At 41.2% G+C, this 23,745-nt stretch overlaps 1 protein-coding gene across 2 annotated transcripts in view; it reads left to right on the top strand.

The window, feature by feature from the left end:
* The window catches only part of ADCY2 (adenylate cyclase 2), a 401,037-nt gene that overhangs the window by 250,656 nt on the left and 126,636 nt on the right, over positions 1 to 23,745 (top strand). For both annotated transcript variants that reach the window (XM_057708770.1, XM_057708771.1), the window contains exons 5-7: positions 9,466 to 9,614; positions 15,533 to 15,644; positions 20,334 to 20,461. In XM_057708770.1, the coding sequence (XP_057564753.1) occupies positions 9,466 to 9,614; positions 15,533 to 15,644; positions 20,334 to 20,461 (389 nt within the window). The remainder of the gene's footprint in view (positions 1 to 9,465; positions 9,615 to 15,532; positions 15,645 to 20,333; positions 20,462 to 23,745) is intronic.

The raw sequence follows: 23,745 nt of genomic DNA, 5'->3' as shown, positions 1-23,745 counted from the left end.
AGTCATTTAATATTTGCTGAATAGGGAAAAGAATCTTGAATTAAGAGCAAACTACTGCATGGAAACCACCTAAACGTCCATCAGCAGATGAATGCATAAAGAAGATGTGGTACATATATACAGTAGGATATTACTCATCCAAAAAAAAAGAATGAAATAATGCCTTTTGCAGAAGCATGGATGGACCTAGAGATGATCATACTAAGGGAAGTGAGTCAGACAGAGAAAGACGAATATCATATGATATCACTCACGTGTGGAATCTAAAATATGACACAAATGAACTTATCTATGAAACAGAAATAGACTCACAGACATAGAGAACAAATTTGTGGTTGCCAAGGGGGAAGGGGGGAGGGGAGGGAAGAATTGGGGGTTTGGGGTTAGCGGATGCAAACTGTTATATGTAGAATAAATAAACAATAAGGTCCTACTGTATAGCACAGGGAACTATATTCAGTATCTTGTAAGAAACCATAATGGAAAAGAATATAAAAAAGAATGTATGTAGTATTGATATAACTGAGTCACTTTGCTGTACACCAAGAAACCAACACAACATTATAAATCAACTATACTTCAATAAAATAAATTTTATAAGAGAGCCCAGTAACTGCATTCAAGTAGAGTAGTTCTGTAATTTCCTGGGAAGAATAGAAGAAAGTTCATTTCCAGGTAAGATGGAGGTCTGTTCTTTGAGCAACAATTCTGCATTGTTTTTTTTTTTTTTTCTTTTTTTTTGGCACACGGGCTTAGTTGCTCCGCGGCATGTGGGATTTTCCTGGAGCTGGGATCGAATCCGTGACCTCTGCATTGTCAGGCGGATTCTTAACCACTGCGCCACCTAGGAAGCCCATGAGCAACAATTCTGAATGTCCCAAATGTGAATTTATAGACCTTTCTTGAGGACACACTTAGTAGCAACATTGAAGGGACTGGTCTCACCTCCAAAACTCCACAGCCTCTGGCATCCACCCTCACCCCTCCCCACCTCTCCTATACTCATCATGGTTTCATAACATGAAACACCCCAAAAAACCCAGCCTTAGACCGAGCAGCCCGCTCCAGACTAGAATCCCAAGCCTCTGAAGGATTAAACGGAGTGAACCTGCAGTCTCGCCACCATCAAGGAGGGACCCAGCTCTGGACCCCACCAGACACACTCCCGTGCTCTTTCTCAGAACTTGTCATGCCTGATGGGGTGAACGTCGCTCTGTGACATGGCGCTGCCCACATTCTTAAGTTTGGGGGCACTTGTCTGGCTGATGAGAGCCCACTGTTTTGCATCCAATGAGAGCAGACACTGACTGGGGAACAGAGACAACAGCAGTGTGTATATAGGATGACACCTATTGCCAAGTAGAATGGGTTGATTCTCACAACTTCAGCCTTTCCTTACAAAAAAGTCTTTCAGAGACGTGATCGGTTTTCTATAGCTGCAGAGAAACATCTGACCCTGGGTGGGGAAATTCCTGCCCTGTGTACGTCCTACATCCCTTCATGCAACCCCAAGGTGCCTAAGTGAGTGAGTAAGAGACATTTGACCAAGTCAGAACATGCACGAAAATTGTGTGCACACAAGGATCGAGCTCGTGGGTTGGTGTGCACGCCCTTCGTGGTGTTGCATCTGTGTGAATAGCTAGGGTGTGCTGTGGCAAAAAGCACCCCCAAATCGAAGGGGCTGGCAACAATGATGCCACGGGAGACCTGGTATTTGTCCAGTGTAGATGGGCTGCCACTTGGCATCCTTCATGGGACCCAGGCTCACAGTAGCCTCTTCCTGGGACATTACTGGTCCCCCAAAGAGAGGGAAATGAAAGTGCGGTGAGCCCTACACTGGCTCTTAAAGCTTCTTCTCAGAAGAAGCACACATCATGCCCCTCACATTTCATTGGTCAGACTGAACCACGTGGCCAGGCTTATGGTCAGTGGGGCAAGGAAAGAAAGGTATATTTCAGAGCAACTACTCAGTTACTGCAAGTGTTGTGTGTGTATAACTACATTGTTGTCTGGTCATCTGTGACATACAGTTTCTTTGAGGGGTTGCATTTGAACGTTAAAATATTCCATTTTACTTCTTGCCATATTTACTACAGTTGATCCCACATATTACATCTATACCTTCTTATCATCTCCCTCCATCGTTGGTACCACCAGCATCTCCACTTTCTTCACCTGGCCACCTGTAGGTCATGAGTTTTTCTTTTCTCAAAAATCCAGGCGTGTGGTCAGTTTGCACACCTCCTCTCTGCCATTTTCTTCAGCTGGCTTTGCCTGTTTCAGGCTATAGGGTATTCCCTGTGTGTAGGTAGATGACATTTGAGAGGCACATCAGACCAGAATCAGTGTTACTCTGGACTATTTTACTTTTTTACTTTACAGCGTGTGAGTGTGGAGGTCTCTTTGCATGATGAGGTCTCCTTTGGGTGATACCACAGCACTTCTGTTGAGTTGTGCTGTCTCAGAGCACGTGGGAGCAGCTGCCTGGGAGACGCGTGTGATGCTCTCGGACCCTCCCGCCATCTTGCTCTGGGCACCTGTGCAGCCGTGCACCCTGCTCTCCAGTCGGGGAGCAGCGCTATGCCTCTTATCTTAGGGAACAGAGCAGAACCTCCCTAGTCTCCCGCCCAAGGACAGAATGTCTTCTACCTTATGAGTGATGTTTTTTTCCACTAGAGGCTATATTTTAGAGTTAGATGGATGGTAACAGTTCACGTTTAGAAGTATCAATTTACTGTCACCTGTGACTAGAGACATAATTTATAATTTGACTTGATTGGCCTTTTGTTCTCTAATTTCTCCTAACTGGTGAGTAATCGCATGGAAGTGATCGTTTCTTTCTTTCCATCTTCTGTTAATGATGTGCTCTCTAAAAGCCTCTCAGCCAGCTTAGTCCTCTCATTGAGCTTACAAATCGAAGCGCGTGGGATGAGCAGTCAGTGGCCATAAAGTTGGAAGATGCACGTTTCATCTGGTTTGGACTCCCTAGTGAATACCACCTCCCTGTACCCACTTTGAGCCACACCTATATCTATTTTGGCCTCTTTTTTTTTTTTTGATCAAAAATGTTTAAATTAAATTGGATGTGACCAAGGTTTATAAAATGAGACAACAATTTATGAACGCAACAAAAGGACATACTGTTTTGTAAAAGGGAACAGGGATTTGCTGAAGTGCATATTGATGTTAATTTGCACAAAGCATTTCAGTTTTCCTAAGCTGTGAAATAAACAAGCTGACTTTGCCTCCACACACAAACAGTGGCCATTAACATGACACAATGCACCTCTTGACGCTTCTTCATTCTCCTTTGATTTGTTGAAGTCACGCTTCAAGGATCAGCACAGGGACTTCCCTGGTAGCACAGTGGTTAAGAGTCCTTCTGCCAGTGCAGGGGACATGGGTTCGATCCCTGGTCTGGGAAGATCCCACTGCCACGGAACAACTAAGCCCATGCACCACAACCACTGAAGCCCACGTACATAGAGCCTGTGCTCCACAATAACAGAAGCCCATGCACCGCAACGAAGAGTAGCCCCAGCTCACTGCAACTAAAGAAAGCCTGCGTGCAGCAGTGAAGACCCAACGTAGGCAATAAATAAATACATACATTAAAAAAAAAAAAAAAGAACCAGACAAACCCAGCTTCCTCCTTGTCTTCTTTGTCAAGATCTCAAGTGGTCTCTCCTTTCCCGAAGTTCTTACAGTCTTGGCCATGGTCTTGGGTTGTGAGCACTTGGGTCCTTTCCTCTGTGTCACTAATTGTTCGATGCTGAAACAATGAGAGGTAAATTCTAGAAAGTACCTATTGGGTTCCATAAAATTATGGGAACTTACCGAAACATTGAGACCTTAACTGACCGAGTCCAACAGGCATATTTTTTAGACAACCAAACTGGGGCTGAAAGGCTGGGGTAATTTAATTGAGGCCTTCTAGGATGGGGCAGAGAAAGGGCAGGAACTCACATCTACTCTTACTTAGGCGCTGTTTCCACTATAAAGTGCTGCTACTTTCTAGCATATGTGAATATGATGACTGACTTTATTGTAAAAGGCAAATAAAGATAAAGCAAGACCTTTCAGATAATGAGAGTGTTAAATGTGTTCTGATTGATTGATGTGAGGCAAGATTTCTGAGGATGGACCTAAGAGAAACAAACTAAATTTGATAACGGGCAACGGCAGCAATAGCAGTTGTTATGAGACCTTAACTTCAGAGACGTGCAGGTGATAGAGGTTCGTACCAGCAGAGGATGCTTCTTCTCTGAGACCTGCAAGCATGAAGCTGGCTGCAAGAGAAGACAGAGCTGATGGAAGAGACGGACATACGTGCACATCCCTGGCAGGTGTTTCCCAAGTACAGAGTTTTCAGCATTTGATTCTGAATGGATACCTGGTCCTTTCATACTGCAGAACAGTATTGAATAACATCATCTGTCTCCTCAGCACCGCATGTAATGCAGTGGCTGCCTAGAGATCTGGAGTCTGTTCATTCTGGTCGCTACTTTCTGTTGGGAGAAGAGAAATGTATAAGACTATTCCTTTTATTTATTGACTTAGTTTGGCACCCTGATGTAATTGAATTGCACTTAAGAACTAACTAGAAATGAGAATTTTGAAAGAGAAAAATTTTTAATTCTTATGAAAGAGCATGTCCCTGTCATCCTCCTTTTTGAAAAATACAATAGATTTAAATATTTATTGCATGCATGGTTTAATGAAGGAACAGGATATAATGTTCATCACTATATCTTAGCTCAAAATTTAAGTACAAGTCATCTTTGCTTAAATTGGATTTTCCTATCAACTGAAATAATCTCAAAAATAGCATAAAATATAAAGTTAAGTATCTGCTTTGTTTCATTATATTAGAAACTGTTGGAAGTGCAGAGTGTCCTGAATTTTGATCAATAGTGCATTGAAATTTACGTACTCTGTAGCTTTTCTGCTAGGCACAATATAAGAAAACGAGTTCTCGGAAAAATTTATTACTGATGAATAATAGTTAGAGGTTTAATAAAGAGATGTGTTAAAATGGAACTCTCAAACCAAGGCCAAGCTATTCATTGGCTATCCTTTGAATAGGCTGGAATTAGCCAAGTTCTCTGTAGCTAGACAATCTTTTCTAGCAAGAGAAAGAAATAGTAATGGTACACATCAATCAGTTTTGTGACAACTTGATTTTCCAAAAGTCCCCTTATGGAATTTCTCCAATGTATTTGGAGATAATGTAGGTAAGTTATATCTGGTATATAAGCACTTAAGTTTGTGTTGTTTTCAGATAATTTGGCAGGGCACATAGTTATATTAGCAAAAAGCTGAAATATTAATGGAAATATTAACCTTGTCAGATTATGAGTTGAGATGAAATTTATCATGTATGCTGTAATATTGTGCTTTTTTTTCAGAGCACAGCATTTTATAACAGAAGAAAGACATTTAAAGTGCCTTGACTCATCACGTTCAAGGACAGGCTTTTATTTAAGGCTTACCCCATTACCCAATGCTGTGATCACCAAGAGGACGTGTCCAGACCCCAGAGCACGGATCCTGTCCAAGGGCTCTGATCACAGGTCTTGCTGTCCACCGGTGGAAACAGAATCCCATGATAGTAGAGCCTTGGGGTCTTTTCTTTGGCTGGCTGGCTGTTACCAAAATCTTTATTCTGTTCTAACTTCACACAGATTCTTTAACACACACACACAAAAAGAAAAACTTGGTTTACACAACATATGGAGTTGATTTCCTGTATTTTTCAAACTACCTATAAAAAGCGAGTCATCTGTCTACATGTGGGACTAAAGTAAAGATCGTGATTTACATTTGGTCATTAAATGAAGTTATGGGCATGAAAGAGAATTACTATATTTGATTCATCTCTTTTGTTCTTGGAATCTGTCTCTCAGGAAAGGCTGGCTCTGTGTGCTTTGGGTTTAGCGTATTCTTGTTACCGAACGCAGGTAGAAGAGAGAAGATGCTTAGAATTCTGTCTCAGTTAGGTTTACCCCAAGCAGCCCCGAGGCAAGGATATGGGTGTGGATATTTAGTTGGGAAGTGGTTCCAGGTGGCAAAGCGAGGGAGTGGACCAGGGAGGGTCCAGCTCCAGCTATTGAAAGGGGCAACTGGCAGCAACAGGGGCTCAGTCCATCCGGAGACTCTCGGAAAGAGGAGTGGAAGATGCTCAGATCTGCCCGCCAAGGGGTGTGGGTGCAGAAGCTGGGGTATTTACCCATCAATTGCTTCCTCATTGGCTGAGTCATAGAAAACTGTAGATTTAGAAAGGAACAGGCTGCAGGTGACCTCCAAGGAAGGCAGAGGGGATATGGTTAGGACTCTTGACAACATCAGCTCCAGAGAGATGACTAGAAATGAACATAAACATTGGGAGAGTTGACTGACTGCACTGAACCACCGTGGACACTCGGGTTATCATAAGGTTATCATCATGTGACAAAAATGCAGAACGATGTCAACTACTGCATTGTGACCGGTGCGTTTTGTTTCTTATTAGCCCTTGCCTCATGCATTACCCATCAGAAAGTACAAAATTGGTTTTAATCTAATTAAGCCAATCATCAGCTATCTCACAGATACAGGGTCCACTGAGATATCTGAATACATAGCCTAGACCAGATTCATAATCCCTTATTCCTACATGCCAGTATTTCTTGTCACTGCTTTCGAAGTTAACACATTTGCATTCAGTGTCTACTTGCTTTCTGACCGAGACGAGATGGCATCTCTGAGTAACATGCCTCCTTTTGCTCCCGTCTGGGGCTGCTTTGATCGTGTCTGAGAGGGTGACCAGACGGGTCTTCTGATTTTGTCCACAGCGATTTCAGGATTTCCTCGCTAGGTTTCCTCTATTTGTTTAAATGGATTTTGAACATTATGACTCCTTTATAATATTTTGACCTCACATCCCATCATGCAATACACAGACAGAGAAAGAGAGATCATTTCATACAGGGTTGCTCAATACATACAGTGAGCTCAGTAGCTACCAAAGTGGAATTAGGTGAATACAGCTTTAGCATCACTCAGTTCCACACTTTAAGGGACAAAGTCTGTCGTCTAAGTACTTCCTTGGATGTATCACGTGTTTTATGACTTTCAGACTTCCCAAATGTCTAACCATCTGGTTCGTCACAGAAGCCAAAACATAGAAAAATGAAAATATATGGCAAATATATGTATTTGTCAGGTGGGTAGCAAAAGATGAGTAGATGATGGAACAGCTCTTTGTATTAAGGTTACAAAAGGTAGTAAAGTGCCATTTATTTAAAAAATAAACCCCCCTGTCTTTTCATGTGGGTTCTGAGATCAGAGAGGGAGCGGACATGTATAGACACTAGATCATCAACCAAATGTATTGAACTCTCAATTTGTGTGTAACAAGGACACAGCTTTCCTTCTAAGTTTTAAAATGTGGCCATCTATTTTTTACATCATTACTAATTTCTTGGTAATCTGAGTTCCAAGTGGCTCCATTTTTCTGGGGTTGCCTGTTCTGTTAACAAACCAAAACATCGCTTGACTTCTTACTCTGTTATTGGACTCAGTTATTCTCCATTCTCCTGCTGTTGCTTATCTTGGCCCCTGTCTGTGTGCGGAGATGTCTCACACGGTAGGACACCTTTCCTGCTCTTTCAACAGTTTGCTTAAGTCCAAAATTTGAACTCACCTCCTCACCTTTAAGCAAATGTGCTGCTGCTGTAGTGTTAGATCAAGAGTGAATTTTGGAGAATAACAGAAGGGAATTCGAGCTCAGAACAGGCATCAAATCAAAGTGCAATTTCAAGTGCTTGCCGATGTTTACCAACTACGTTTCAACCAGGAGACACTTTGCATGTTCTCTTTCTCCTTGGATGCAGCCTGGCGATGTGAAGCTGGGGGCTCCCCTCCCCCTGCATCAGTCTTTCACTCCTTCTCCCATACCCACAGTGGCATTGTCTGCCAGAGACAAAACCCCAAAGTAATCACTGCCTTATTTTGCAGAGTAGTTAAATTTCCCTTTGTGTGAAGATCACTGACCCAGATTTTGCCCAGGCGTGGTATTTATGACCAAGAAGGCCATTAATCTGATTTTAAAACATAAGCACTGTCTCCTTCATCTTTGCATTTACCATTAGTGCTTATCAAGGGGTCTGGCGTTGAATGTGCAGGGATGGGTGTTTTCTGATTGGGTGAACGAATGAAGGAAGGAACGAACAAAGGATCAGCACTGGCTTATGCTAGCTCATGGGGAAACACTCCCTGCCGTGCCCTGAGGCCCCCCGCAGATGCCCACTCAGTCTCCCTTGCCTCTGTACCTGTCTTTCCTGAGAGCAGGCTGGGGATGGGCTGTGGTGAGGCTCATTTCATCTTCAAGATGCATCCCTGGCCCAGCTTCTGCTCCCTTTGTGAAAGCGCGCAACAGCCCCGAACTGAGTGCACTGTGGGTGGGCCCAGGGCACAGAGAGTGGATTTCGGAGCTGAGCCCAGCTTCCCCAGCCCTCCTCTACTCTCTCACCACTTTGTCCACCAAAAAGAAATTTTTTTAAAGGAAAAACGAGAAAATGTGGAAGAGGAGAAAATGTTTCATTCAACAGATGTTTGTTTGTACACACTGAATACCAGTAGCTAACTCCACAATACCTGAAGAATATGCTGTTTTTCTATAATAGATTCATGTTTAAAGTACTGTGGGCTGAATATCAACTTTCAAAGTTTGCCCTTCAGTGATACTTTTTCTCAGAAAAAATATTTCAGTAGTTTCCTTGAAGAGACTGGAAAAGTGCCATTGGAACTATAATAAATACATACTAAAACGTGTAATATCGCATGCTATTGTGTACCAAATTTGCTGAATTTAAAGACTAAAAGTACAAGAAAAGCTCATATGGTATCATTTCTTTGTGTCCCACCTATAGTTTCTCATAGATGACCTTTTTTCAGAAGCTAATATTTCTGACTCTGTCTTTATAATAGTGTAGAATCACTCAAGAAGATTGGGTGGTCACCACAGAGGAAATGAAATATTTGAAAATGCGTGACTCACTTAGGAAATGTGGGATATTGGTTGGCTTTCTAAAGTGCAAGAAGGCGTGTACTTTCTCTCTCAAATGAACAAGCAGGCGAAAATGAGTGTTTTCTATCTTAGACTGACCACTGGTTTCTGGCAGTCGAATACTATTTCTGCTTCACTACTTCAAAATAGATAAATAATACCCTTGGGGAAATAACTAGGGCTCCCTTTACTCTCCACACTGAAGAACACATGCTTAGAGCTCAGTAAACAATAAATAATGTAATAACACATTCTGACCTTAGAAATTTTTTGTTTCACTATATGCTTCTAGAACTTGTATTTTAACTTGTTGGAAAGAGCCTTTAAGTTGGCCCCGCTGCAAATCAGTGATGATGGCAAATGGTCCTTGGCTGTGACCTTGGCTGCATGACCGCTCTCGGTCTTCCTGCTTTCAGGAGCGGCTCCTGCTGTCCCTGCTGCCTGCGCACATCGCCATGGAGATGAAGGCCGAGATCATCCAGCGGCTGCAGGGCCCCAAAGCCGGCCAGATGGAGAACACCAACAACTTTCACAACCTGTACGTCAAGCGGCACACCAACGTCAGGTACGCGGCTGCGCCGTTCTCCTTCCGCGGCAAGCCTGGGAGGCCGGACGCCGCGTGGGGGACATATTTAACTGGGAACCCACATCTTACAGTGCCGTGTGGCACTTGGAACTTCTCATCTTTGCATGTAGTGACCACTGCACCTACCCGTGTGCTGCCTCTCAGGCCTTCACATTAAGATAAGAAAATGGGTTCCTCTGTCATCAGTCACAGAGAGGGAGAGAGGTGGACAGTGGGTCCCTTATTTTGGGAACTCCCTGGGCAGATGGCAGGGTGTCTCTGGAACCCAGGACTCAGTGTTGCAGTGAGAATAAAGAGGCATGGGCTCTAGGCCCAAGGACTTGTTCCTCAAGACGGACTTGGCCGGGGCAGGGCCTTGGGAAGACAGCACCTTCCAGGGAAGCTGGGTGTTCTGCTGCGCATCAGGAATGATGGGTTTCCAGGGTGTGGCCGGTACCCAGCATCACAGGGGACCAACGTGCACCTTAATTAAATTACGTTGAAAGTTACGGCTTTTCCGAGAGTGGCACAGTCATATGCTTCCCAGGAAGCCATTCCTGGGATCCCACTAACTGAAAAGCTAACATGGGATGGTGGTCAGGAAGGAGGGTGGTGTAGGACCTCTTCTCCCTTGAACTCTAGAGAGGAGCCGTGCAGGTCCTCACTTCAGTCTGGAGAGGGTGCTCCTTCCCGTGTTCCCCATCCATCTCCAGCTGCCGCAGAGTGGTGCCCCCCCAGGTGGGGGTGCTCTGGTCCTCACCATTCTCTGTGCCCACCCGTTCCTGATACCACATCTCTGGGGGGCTGTCCTGCCTTCTATTGGATTCTGTTGCAGTGGTGCTTGCTGTCCTGGCTGGGTGATGTCAGAAAGTACCTTGTGCGTATGCCTCGTTCATCATGTTATCCCTTGGCTTGTCAGGGTTACTCAGCCCCTTCCCCCCCACCCCCAATTCAGTACTTTAATACCAAGAACCACAAACACAGCTAAAATGCATTGAGCATTGTCTAGAACTGGAATTGCACTGTTTGCCCCCAAGTCCAGACCTTTTCCATGGCATGATGCTGTCTTCAGTCTGGTTACTTCAGGGAAAGAATTTTTAAAGTTTATTAAGAAACTAATTTAATTGCAGCTTAATGTATACATTGCTAAGACAAATCTCATTGTAACACATGATTTTAGAAAAAGGTATGGCCCAAGCACACAAAGAGCTAATATACAATGAAAAATGCATAGTGAAAGAGAGGTAACAGGGAAAAAAGTTGCATATCAAGTAGGAACTAAGAAAAAAACATTGAATAAATGAGGAATCAGGAGTAAATTTTTTTAATAGGAAAGAACTATGTGGGCATATATATATGTCCACATAGATTATGTAGATAGGTAGATAGATAGATGATAGATAGATAAATAGGTAGATAGATGATAGATAGATAGATAAACACACAGAGAATGTTTGTACATGCTAAGGAGTAAAATTATTTAAAACCCTAGCCTGCCTTTAGGTTTTTAAGCATTTACCTCATAATTAAAGAAAAACCATTCACAGTATTCACAAGATGTATTATGCTAGAAATTGCTCTTTCCAGCCTTAAATGCCAGAAAATCCGCAGTGCCCTTCTATCTCAGGAAATATCTTTAAGTCACTTATTGGTATTCAAAATGTGTAAAGACAAATGCTTCTGTATCTAAACAGAATCACAGGCTCTCTTTAAGTAGCTGTGATGTAATCCGGGAAGAACAGACCTGTAAAATAACAGAAGACACCACTGTCTCGGGCAGTTGTTGGAGGGTCTGCATAACATCTGTATTAGTTATCAGGTTCTATGGAACAGATTACCCCAAAACTTAGTGGCTTTAAAGAGCAATAAACGTCTCATGATTTCCTTGGGATGGAGTTTGGGAGCAGGTGGTTCTGGCGTAGCCTTTCCTGTGAGGCTGCAGGCCGCTGGGGGACCTGCTCCCGACATGGCTTCTCACCTAGTGCGCAGGTAACTCCCTGTTGGCTGGAGGCCCCCATTCCTCATCTTTGGGCCTCTTCACAGGCTGCCTGAGGGTCCCCACAACCTGCGCACCTGCTTCCCCAGGTGGGAGTTGCAGTACCTTTTTATGATCTAGCTTTGGAAGGTCATTTCTGCAGTATTGCGTCCGTTACACAAATCGGCCCTACCCACGGGAAGGGACAGTACAGGGAGGTGAGGATCACTGGGGCCGTCTTGGAAGCGGGTTCCCACACTGTCTAAGGCAAAGGATTGGCAAAGCAGCTTCAGCTGTCTTCAGAGATTGTGTAGAGTGTGTTTGCACTATTGAATTAAATTTAAATTCATAAACCATATTTGGATCCTAAAGGTTTAAATTCTTAAAACTTAAAACGTTTTAAATTCTTAAAAGTGCAAAAGCTTCAATGGCATGGAGTACCAATTAATTTTAAAAGAAATACAAAACATGTGGCTTCTTCATCCTGAAACACGACAGATATGATAAGCAAAGAAGCAGATACAATGAATGGGTAATTCAGGTAGTTCAGTGGATACCCAAGGGATTTTTTTAAGTGAGAATTATTAGGTTTATAGATCCGTTGATAACTTTTGGTTTTGCTTTGACCATTCATTCAATGAAATGTTTATTCTCTGTTAATAACATTGACTACCTCTTTACTAACTGATATAATAACAGTAGTAGCAGTAGTAAGTAGGATGAGGAGGAAGTGGAGAAGAAGACTCTATAGATGTGAAGGGAGCAACTACCAGTTGCTTTCAGAATCACTGTCTTCCTTTGAATCCCTCCCACTAGTGCTGAAACACTCACAAACCCATCATGTCTTTGAAAACAAACATAAATCCCTTAATCCAATGTCACCCTCCCACTCTGAAGTTACCTCCATGAATTTCATAGCCCAGATTCTAGAAAGATGTTCCACACTCTCTAACTAGACTTCCTTATTTTCTCTCCCTCCGCGAATCACCAGCCTCTGGCGTTAACCTCACGCATGTCACAGAGCTGCTTCTTCCTACATTCACTACCAGGCGTCTTGTTCCCAGATCTGAGTATGACTTTCTCTGCATCCTATCTCGTTGACCACATGGGTATGCTTGGCCCTTGCACGTAAAGAATTCTGCATCCTTTGGTTTCCATGGCATTGTTCCCCTTTGTTTTCTTCCTGCAGTCTCCTTTATTGTTTTCTCTTCCCTAAATCTAGCCTATCCTATAAATAAGAGCATTTCCAGGGCTCTCCTAGTTCCTCTGTCCTCTCCAGCTCTTGCCCAGGACTTAATGACCATATACATGATGCTAAGACACAGAATTCAACCATAGTTTTCCATAAGCGTCTGCATAATGGTCTTCCTCTTGGATCTTCTACTGACACCACCCTCAAACTCAACCCAACCAAAGTGGAGCTAGTCAGCTTCTCCTGCAAGCTTGATTTGATTTATACAAACCTAGGTTTGCACCCCAGTGCTCAGCCAGAACCTGGTCTTTATCTCAACACTTCCTTTTCCTAGATACTCCCCACACCATCTAATCCCTAGCAAAGCCTGATTCATTCTTCTTGCTGCAAATCTCCCATATCTGTCCAGTTCTCCCCATTTTCCCCGATTATAGACCTTCCACAGGGCTCTCTTGGATGTACAGAATATGAGGCTAACTGACCTGCCCGCCTCCAGGTTGCTGCAGCCAGAGTGATCTTTGTCAACTGGTGATGTGATCAGAGTCTAGGTCGGGTTTCCTTCCTGTGTGACCCCCCCAGGGCTCTGCGCCTCCTCTACCATAGCCCTTTGTACATTGCATCACAGTTACTTGGATACAGTTTGAATCTTCCTGCCAAGTAGCTGCAGGACCAGCTTCAGACCTTTACATTCAGCCTATCTTAGGGCTCCTTCATCCACTACATGTCTTGACACAGGAGGCACAGTGGAGGTTGTCAACAAGAAGTAGGGTCAACTGCCCCTTCTCACGTTCTCGCTTCCATACTGCCTGCATCAGGCATGTTTCTCACAGTGAGTAGAGTAATGCCTCCTCTTGGACTGTGGCTCAGTGTTTGGAATCCCTGCTTCTGCGGAAGAGCGCAGGAGAAGTAGGGATGGTTCTATAGCACCATCTGAATGGAGAGCACAAAAGCCCCAGCAGCCCTGATTTCCCTGGACCAGACGTCTCCCCCAACTTCTCTCCGTCATCAGAGGAGCAAGTCTTTCCTCCAGGGTGAAACCACAAGCCTTGCACTTTGCACGAGAAGCAGAGTGTGGCCGACAGCAGAGATCAAACCGTGTTCTGCCTGGGACCAGGCTGATGGGTGCCACACTATTTTTTTTAAATTGTGGTAAAATATACATAAGATTTACAATTCAAACCATTTTAAATTGTACAGTGCAGTGTCATTAAATACGTTCACGTTGTTCTGCAACCATCACCACCATCCATGTCCAGTACCTTTTTTTCATCCCAAACTGAAGCTCTGTACCCACTAAACAACAGCCGCCCCCCCCCCCCAAACTCTGGCGGCCACCATGCTCCTCTGTCTGTATGTTTGAACTACGATAGATACTTCATATAAGTGAAATCATATAGTATTTGTCCTTTCGTGTCTGGCTTATTTCACTCAATTTAATGTCTTCAAATTTCATCCATGTTGTAGCATGTGTCAGAGTTTCATTTCTTTTAAAGACTGCATAATATTCCATTGTGTTATACACCACAGTTTCTTTATCCATCCATCCGTCGATGGACACTTGTTTCATTTTGTGGATTATACTGCCATGAACATGGGTATACAAGTATCTGTTTGAGTCCCTGCTTTCAGCTCTTCAGGGTATACACCTAGGAGTGGAATTGCTGAGTCATATATGTGGTATTTTTATGTTTCATTTTTTGAGGAAACACTGTACTCTTTCCTATAGTGGCTGCACCATTTTACATGTATAACATTCTAATTTCTCCACATCCTCAGCAATGCTTGTTATTTTCTGGGTTTTTTTTTTTTTTTTTTTTTTTTGAATTGGCAGTAATTTTTGTTTCATGGCCCATCTTAAACCAAACCATATTCATTACCTGAATCCAGAATTTTAGACTTCTTTATTAGTCCTTTACAGGAAACACAAACACGTTATTGTGTAGGTAAAGTTGTAATGTACACACTGATGCCGTGTTTCTCTAGCCTGATGCATCAAGGTTAGCTAAACATGTACACGACTCTAAGGAATCTCACATTTGCCCCACCAGCCTGTACATCCTATGAAAGGAAGCTGTACCATCATTTCCTAAGTGACTTTCCCAGACTCTTCACCACCCACAGTCTTCTGTCTTGCAGCACTCTGCTGCTTTTTTCTATAGCACTTATCATCACTGTAATTGAACGTTAGTTGGTGTCCTTATTTGTTTAATGTATCCCCCAACTAAACTCTGAGCTTTAGAAAGATGTTCTGTATCTGCTCTCCTGGCAGATAGTAAGGAACCCAGAATTTTTTCTTTGAATCAATAAAAGCAGGATTTAACTTTTATTATTTTTCTTCTTCTACGTAGGAATCCTTATAACATAAAATCATGTAACGAATCAAATAGAAGCATACTTCTTTGGTATCAGAATTATGACACTGTAATGAACTGTCAGAATGAAGACCACATAAACCAGAGAGGGGGGAGGGACTGGCCCTGAGGAGAAAGGTGATCGGTAAGAATGGACTAGAATAGAGAAAGTGCATCACATGACTTTTTCTTCCCCGATCTTAATAATAAAAATTTAACGTCAAAAAAAAATTTAATGGGAAAGTTTAGCAAAATGTTTACGCATTCCATGCCCAGGGAAATGCCATTTTGCAAAAATATAAAATGCAAAAAATTGTACTCTTTTAATGGGAAAAACTGCCATTACTTTCTTAACGAATATAAACATGCAAACGTGGCACCCATTGTTTTATTCCCACAGTATTCTCTATGCGGACATTGTTGGGTTCACCCGTCTAGCCAGTGACTGCTCCCCAGGAGAACTGGTCCACATGCTGAATGAACTCTTTGGAAAATTTGATCAGATTGCAAAGGTGAGTATTAGTGATTGCCTTCTATTTCCAGGATATATAAAATTGGGGCTTAACTTTTTCTCTGGTCCCTTACCAATTTTTTAACCTCTTCATAAAGGTATCCTTTAGGAATGTTGTTTCTAGATTTGTTGGATTTATTTGCCATTGAGCCCTGATAAATCTCAAACCTACCTTGGGAATGAGAGATGCCGTTGCATATAATTAGCATATGTTTTCATCTATTTTTAAAACTTCTGCTTATATATAATTCAGCACACATGTAACATATACATTCAAGGTGACGAGATTTGATTTGCACATCTCTCTCCACTGTGCTGCTTTAAGATTCTCTTTTTAGGCATTTCAATGACAAGGAGTTAGAAATATGATTTCCTCTCCAGTTGTAACTGTTACATATTCACAGTGTTAAGTGGCATCCTGGGAAAATCCCTGAAATAGGATGTATCCCTTCTTCTTAAGCCCTTTATTGATTGTTGTTTCATTTTTATCCATTGACCCTTGTGCCCCTTGCAGAGATGTAAGTTCAGTATTTGCCATTCGTATGCTCATTTGTGGGACGTTTCACAGAGAGGAGATGATGCCAGCTGATCTAAAACCACACTAGGGACTTCCCTGGCAGTCCAGTGGTTACGACTTCGCCTTCCAATGCAAGGAGTAGAGGTTCAATCCCGGATTGGAGAGCTAAGATCCCATATGTCTCAGGGCCAAAAAACCAAAACATAAAAAACAGAAGCAATATTGTAACCAATTCAATAAAGACTTTCAAAATGGTCCACAGCAATAAATAAATAACATAAAACCATACTAGATCTTATTTCAGATTTATTTATTGGAACTATTAGGGTTTCTGGTGGGAATATTGATAATTTTTTTTCTTTCTTGCTAGACCTCTGCTTCTATCTCAGAAAACATTTTACAGTCTTAATTTTGTCTTTGGATTGTTCCCAACAACAAAAAAACTTTATTATGCTTATTAAAATGCATTCTTTACTTAAGGAAGAATTGGTTCTAAGTTTAACTCGTGGTGAGATTTTGCTTTCTTTTAAACAATAGAGAACATTCCAGCAGAGCCTCCTGGGCGTAAATCTGGCTTGCAGATGTTTGCAGAGTCACTGTTGGGCCGAGCTCCCCGTGAGGTGTCTTATGTTGCCCAAGTGACCATAACAGATCTCACTGGGGATTCTAAAAAGTCACTAAGAGTTCAGCTCTGTTTCCTTCCTTTACCAAACCAAAGGAAGAGGTTGAGTTTGGTGGGGGGGAGGGAGGGACGGTCTTCTTTAGAAAAAATCTTAAATAATGTCTTAAAAGTTTGAGTTAATAAAAGGTCATTTTTGTTGCACTACCTGGTCAAATTAAGGAGAAACAGTCTGATATTGGCTGGTAACAACAAAGCTCTGGTGTTCACACAGCATTTTCCCCACGAGCAAGGTTCTGTGTCCAAATTACTTCTCTTTATAAGGACACTGGTCATTATGGGTTAGGGGCCCATCCTACTCCTGTATGACCTCATCTTAACTACTTACATCTGCAGTGACCCTATGGCCAAATTAGGTCACATTCACAGGTACCAGGGGTTAGAATTTCAACATATGAATTTGAGGAGGACATAGTTTATAACTCATAAGAGAGGTACTCAGTGTGACTTCCTGCTCCTCCCTGATCATTGTAACAAAGGAACGTCCAGGCAGTATCGGAGTCTGGTCTAGGATAGCTTGGCCCATCCGTTGTTGGTCACAGGGCAGCTTGCTTTGGATATTAGTTCATGGCTCATAGTTCAAAACATGGAGTTGGAGAGCACAATAAGCAAACAGATAGCTCAGTCCATTGAGCAAATACTACATAAAGCAAATTACTTTAGGTTAATGAACACAACATCATTGCTCATTCACTGTTATTTGGTATCCACTTTAATGAGGTATAATTGACATACAAAAAGCTGTACATATTTCATATACATACAACCTACTGAGCTTAGGGATACATCCTTGAAACCATCACTACAATCTATGCCATAAACATCTATCACCTACAGAAGTTCCCTGTTGCCTTTTAATTTATTATTATTTTTATTACCATCATTATTATTACAATTTTGTGATTAAAACTCTTAACATAGGATCTACCGTCTTAGCTAGTGTTTAGGTATACAATATAGTGTTATTAACTATAGTCTCTGTGCTGTACAGGAGATCACTAGGACTCATTCATCATGCATAACTGAAACTTTGTACCCTTTGACTAACACCTCCCCATTTTCCCCTCTCCTGGGCCTGGAAACCACCATTCTACACTCTGCTTCTGGGTGTGACTAGTGAGATTCCTCATATAAGTGGTATCATGTAGTATTTGTCATTCTGTGTCTGGCTTATTTCACTTAACGAGTCAAATTCAACAGCACATTAAAAAGATCATATACCATGACCAAGTGGGATTTATCCCTGGAGTGCAAGTTGGATAGCATAGCAAATCAATCAATGGGGTATACCACCTTAACGGGATGAAGGATTAAAAACCATATGATCATCTCAATCCATTGATGCAGAAAAAGCATTTGACAAAATGAAACACCATTTTATGATTGAAAACTCTTGAGTAATGAGAAGGATCTTACCTCAACACAATGAAGCCATATATTAAAAGCCCACAGTGAAAATCATACTCAACAGTGAAAAACTGAAAGCTTTTCTTCTAAGAATGGGGACAAGACAGGGATACCTACTCTCACCAGCTCTGTTCAATGTAGTGCTGGAAATTCTTGACATAGTAATTAGGCAAGAAAAAGAAATAAAAGACATCCAAATCAAAAGAGAAGTAAAATTATCTCTGTTTGCAGATGATATGACCTTATATGTAGAAAACCCTAAAGAGTCCACAAAAATCTGTTAGAACTAATAAATAAACTCAGTAAAGTTTCAGGTTACAAAGTCAGTGCACAGAAATCAGTTGTGTGTCTATACACTAACAATGAAACATCTCAAAAGGAAATCAAGAAAATTCCATTTACATTATCACTGAAAAGAATAAAATACTTAGGAATAAAGTTAAGTAGGTAAATGACTCATACACGAAAAACTATAAAACACTGATGAAAGAAATATAAACAGAGACAAATAAGTAGAAAGACATTCCATGTTCATAGGTTGTAAAAATTAATATTGTTAAAATAGTACCCCAAACCATCTACAGAATCAATGCAATTCCTATCAAAATCCCAAAGGTAGTTTTTACTGAAATAGAAAAAAAATTGTAAAATTCATACAGAACCACAAGAGACCCCAAATCTCCAAAGCAGTTTTGAGCAAGAAGCACAAATCTAGAGGCATCATACTTCCTGATTTCAAAATACATAGCAAAGCTACAACAATCAAAACAGTCTGATACTGGTATTAAAAACAGACACATAGACCAATGGAACAGAATAGAGAGACCAGGAATAAACCCATGCATATACAGTTAACTGAGCATTGATAAGGGTGCCAAGAAATCATTGTTATTAATCTTACTGTTTTCTAGACTCAGGATACATATTTAGGAAGTATGGGAGAGAAGCCTTATTAATAAGCAATATTTTGCCTTTTTATTATTTAAACTATTGTTATGAGGAATTACTAACACTATTTATCATGCTATAGATAAGTGTGAAAGTACACAAGCTCTCTGTAAGATGGAAAGAAATCTGCAAAGTCTTCAGTAAACCTAACACATACTTAAGAACATAAAGGTCTTGTGTTCTTGTGTTATTATTTCTAATTTGTTCAGTTTATACATAGGCCTGTGCGAGTGTTAAGGAGAAAAAAAATATGTGATTTCCCTGGTGGTCCAGTGGTGAAGACTCTGCACTTCCACTGCAGAGGGCATGGGTTCAACCCCTAGTTGGAGAACTAAGATACCACATGCCTCGTGGCTCTGCCAAAAAAAAAAAAAAAAAAAAAAATTCTGTGTTTGCTACATCTTTGTTTATGTATTTATTTTAAATTTGAGTGAAGCATCTATAAGCTAGTTGAAAAGGTTAGAAATGGATGTAGGATTAATGCATATGAATGAAGTTAATCTCAACATTATAATATAAATACAACCCAGCCAAGAAAAATAATGAATTCATCTAACTTTACATTAAAACGGTTTAACCTAAGATCAGAATTAAGTTTTAAATTACTTGGCAATGTTGAATGGTGGCTTATTATCTTGTAGAGATGTTTATCAGAAGCTACATGTCTGCAGGTAAGAATCTGCTTCAGCTTTAGAAGAAATGAGGAAAACCATGAGAGTTGTAGGAAAGGACATAAGATTCCAATTCCAGTTGAGTTCTAATTACCATTTCCTATCCTGAAAGATTCTGTTCTGCATACAATGTTTCATTTCACATCAATGTTTGGGGATGTTCAGACTAAAAAGACTGGTCCTATCTTTGCACTATGTTAAGTGTAAATCATTGTAGAACATTCTCCCAGCTTTCCCCTTCTACCCCTTACCCTGATTCTTCCTGCTTTGGTAAATGGCCATGTGGCTGAGGGTGGCTCAATCTTTATGGGTCATTAAGGGAAACTCAACTAGTTCTCATTTCTTTCTCCCCACAAACCCTAGTCACTGTGGCAGTGTCGGTAGAACTAGCACTTGGTGATATTTGGTAAAGCGAAATCATTATGTAAGTGCTTAATGCAGCTGAAATTCTGTGATTTCTTCTTCCAGGAGAATGAATGCATGAGAATAAAAATTCTAGGAGACTGCTACTACTGTGTGTCCGGACTCCCCATCTCTCTCCCTAACCATGCCAAGAATTGTGTGAAAATGGGACTGGATATGTGTGAAGCCATAAAGTAAGCATAATGTTTCGTAAGAGCTTTTTTAACTGTTTAATAAATTTTAGTTGTAGTTCTTACAACTATTCCTATTTTTCTGTCTACTAGAACTAAATATATTATTGTACTTTTTTAAAAGGAATTTTCATAGCATTCTTTTTTATTTTTTTAATTTTTATTTTATTATTTTTTAAAGATTTATTTTATTTTTTATTTTTATGTTTTTGGTTGCATTGGGTCTTCGTTGCTGTGCACGGGCTTTCTCTAGTTGTGGAGAGTGGGGGCTACTCTTCATTGTGGTGCGCGGGTTTCTCATTGCGGTGGCTTCTCTTGTTGTGAAGCACAGGCTCTAGGTGCACAGGTTTCAATAGCTGCAGCACATGGTCTCAGTAGTTGTGGCTCGCGGGCTCTAGAGGGCAGGCTCAGTAATTGCGGTGCATGGGCTTAGTTGCTCCGCGGCATGTGGGATCTTCCTGGCCTAAGGATCAAACCTGCGTCCCCTGCATTGGCAGGTGGATTCTTAACCACTGCACCACCAGGGAAGCCCTATTTTACATTTAAATATAAAGGGACAGAGACTCATTTATTGGCATGTAAGCACTCAGTCCAAAATAAGGCTTCTGTAAGTGTTTTGTATTATTATTACTAGTCTTTGATTACAGCAACACTGAGTTAGAAATCTATGGGAAGAGACTGTTTCATTTATTTCAAAGGTGATTTTTAAAAACTTTTAAAGGTCTCCTCCAATCTTTAGAAAAAAGTCTATACTCTTAGCATCTCTCTTTATTTCTGACAAGTACATGTAAATTGTAAGAGAGAAAGTAGTTTTTACCACCAGACTGCAATTAATATAAAACTCCAGTCCAGAATTACTCCATCTCGTCACGCTCGGCCTTGGGAATGGAGTTGCCGTTTACATCCATAATAGTTTCTGCCTTGTGTCTACAGTTTCTGCTACTGTAATTCTAGAGAAGATTTGCTTACATAGAATAATGTTGTCATTACAGTTGACAAGTACAGGGTAAAAACGTGAGGTACAAAGTGAATTTTAACTGCTCGTACCATAATGCATACTTCTTTGTAAGTACCTTCGTAGAAGCCAGGATATTCTCATAAATTATAAAAGCTCTTGTTTGTTGATTGTGTAATTGAAAGATTTCAGTTTGTTGTTTGGGGTTTTTTTGGGATGGGGTGGGGGGACTGCCTATTTTTGGTCAAGTGATTTTCCCCCCTCCTGCACATAGTTTTCATCTAAACAGCATGGGTATTATGTGCTGATGTTCCAATTCCTGTCTCAGGGTTAGAGAGAATGGGACCTTAAATGAGAAAGCAACACATCAAGTTGTCACTGTGTTTAGCCCACTGTGGTGTTGGTTGTGTGCCGAAATAAACTGAGAGGTTTGTCAGTGGGTTTCCAGTGCTGGGCAGGAAAGAGTGATGAAGCCCCCAGCCTCAGCAGAGTCCGCAGACCTAAGTGTCCAGATCCACTAGCTCAGCATTTGTCAGGGGCCACTATGGGGCAGTCAGGGAGTGGGAGGCAAAGGGATACAGAGGAATCAGCAGAAGAATCGAGATGGGAAGGGAGGGCTGTGTGGCCTCAGCTTCCCACCCGAAATACATCTTGTGGGAAATAAGCATCCCCTCTGCTTCTTCCCGTAAGTAAATCATCTGTCTTCTTGGAGACATTAAAAAAAATTTTTTTCTCAACTTTATTTCAAAAGTCATTAACTTTTCATGCCACTATGGCTCTAGATGTAAGTAAATTAAATCAGAGTAGAACTAACAGATTTTCTCAAGTGTATAACCCATCCCTGGGGGCCACCTCAGTGTTGGTTTCAAACATGAGGGGAAATGGGTTCTGTGAATGGGTTTTTGTGAAGGATGAAATTATGTGAATCAATAGCACACTGGATTCAACAATCCACCCTTTTACTAAAGCCTAAATTTCTGCTTTGGAATCAACTATTTTCCAGTTCTGTTATGTTTATGTAATTCCAATACGTTGAAGAGACTTTAAGAAAAAAGATTCCCTGGATTCTGTCCACCAGCATGTCACCAGGTCATCAGTAGTATCTTTTTTTGTTGTTACATTTATTTATTGTGGTCAAATATACATAACATAGATACTGACCTTTGAACCACTTTTACTTGCACAATTCTGTGGCATTAAGTACATTCAAAATGTCATACGACCATCACCACCATCTACTTCCAGAACCTTTTCATTGTCCCAATCAGAAACTCTGTACCCATTAAGTAATAACTCTCCACTCCCTTCCTCCCAGCCCCTGGTAACCTGTCTCTTTCTGCCTCTATAAATTTGCCTGTTCTAGGTATTTCATATAAGTGGAACTGTACAATATTTGTTCTATTGTGTGTGATTTATTTCACTTAATATAATGTTTTCAAGGTTCATTCATGTTGTGATATGTGTCAGTACTTCATTCCTTTTAATGATGGAATAACATTCCATTGTATGTATGTATTGCATCTTGGTTACCCATTTGTCATAGGTGACTCAATGATATCTCGTGTGTCCAGCATCTCAGTAATGTCAGGAGATTTGAGTAAACTTCCAGAACTCTTCCTTATACCTAAACTTAAGCTTCATATCTTAGTGGCCATGTGTCCGCATGTTCTGCTGCTCCTTGACTGAGGGTTTCTGAACTCTTCCTCTGTTTGTGTATCACCAGTTCAGCTCGTGTACACCTGACAAAGCCATCGGTAATAGGTTGTTGTAATCCAATCAAAAAATGGGCAGAAGTCTTAAATAGACATATCTCCAAAGACGACGTACGGATGGCCAACAGGCACATGAAAAGACGCTCAGCATCACTAATTATTAGGGAAATGCAAATCAAAACTACAGTGAGGTACCACCTCACACTGGTCAGAACGGCCATCATTTAAAAGTCTGCAAATAACAAATGCTGGAGAGGGTGTAGAGAAAAGGGAACCCTCCTACCCTGTTGGTAGGAATGTAAATTGGGGTAATCACTGTGGAAAACGGTATGAAGGTTCCTCAAAAAGCTAAAAATAGAGTTGCCATATGATCCAGCCGTCCCACTCCTGGGCATGTATCTGGACAAAACTACAATTCAAAAAGACACATGCACACCTATGTTCATAGCAGCACTATTCACAATAGCCAGGACATGGAAACAACCTAAATGTCCATCGACAGATGAATGGATAAAGAAGATGTGGTCCATATAGACAATGGAATACTGCTCAGCCATGAAAAAAGAATGAAATAATGCCACTTGCAGCAACGTTGGACCTAGAGATGATCATACTAAGTG

The sequence above is a fragment of the Hippopotamus amphibius genome, chromosome 15 (assembly GCF_030028045.1).
Source record: "Hippopotamus amphibius kiboko isolate mHipAmp2 chromosome 15, mHipAmp2.hap2, whole genome shotgun sequence".
In the NCBI taxonomy this organism is placed as follows: Eukaryota; Metazoa; Chordata; class Mammalia; order Artiodactyla; family Hippopotamidae; genus Hippopotamus; species Hippopotamus amphibius.
Note: the sequence above shows the minus strand (reverse complement) of the source record. Positions and strands in the feature narration are given on the sequence as shown.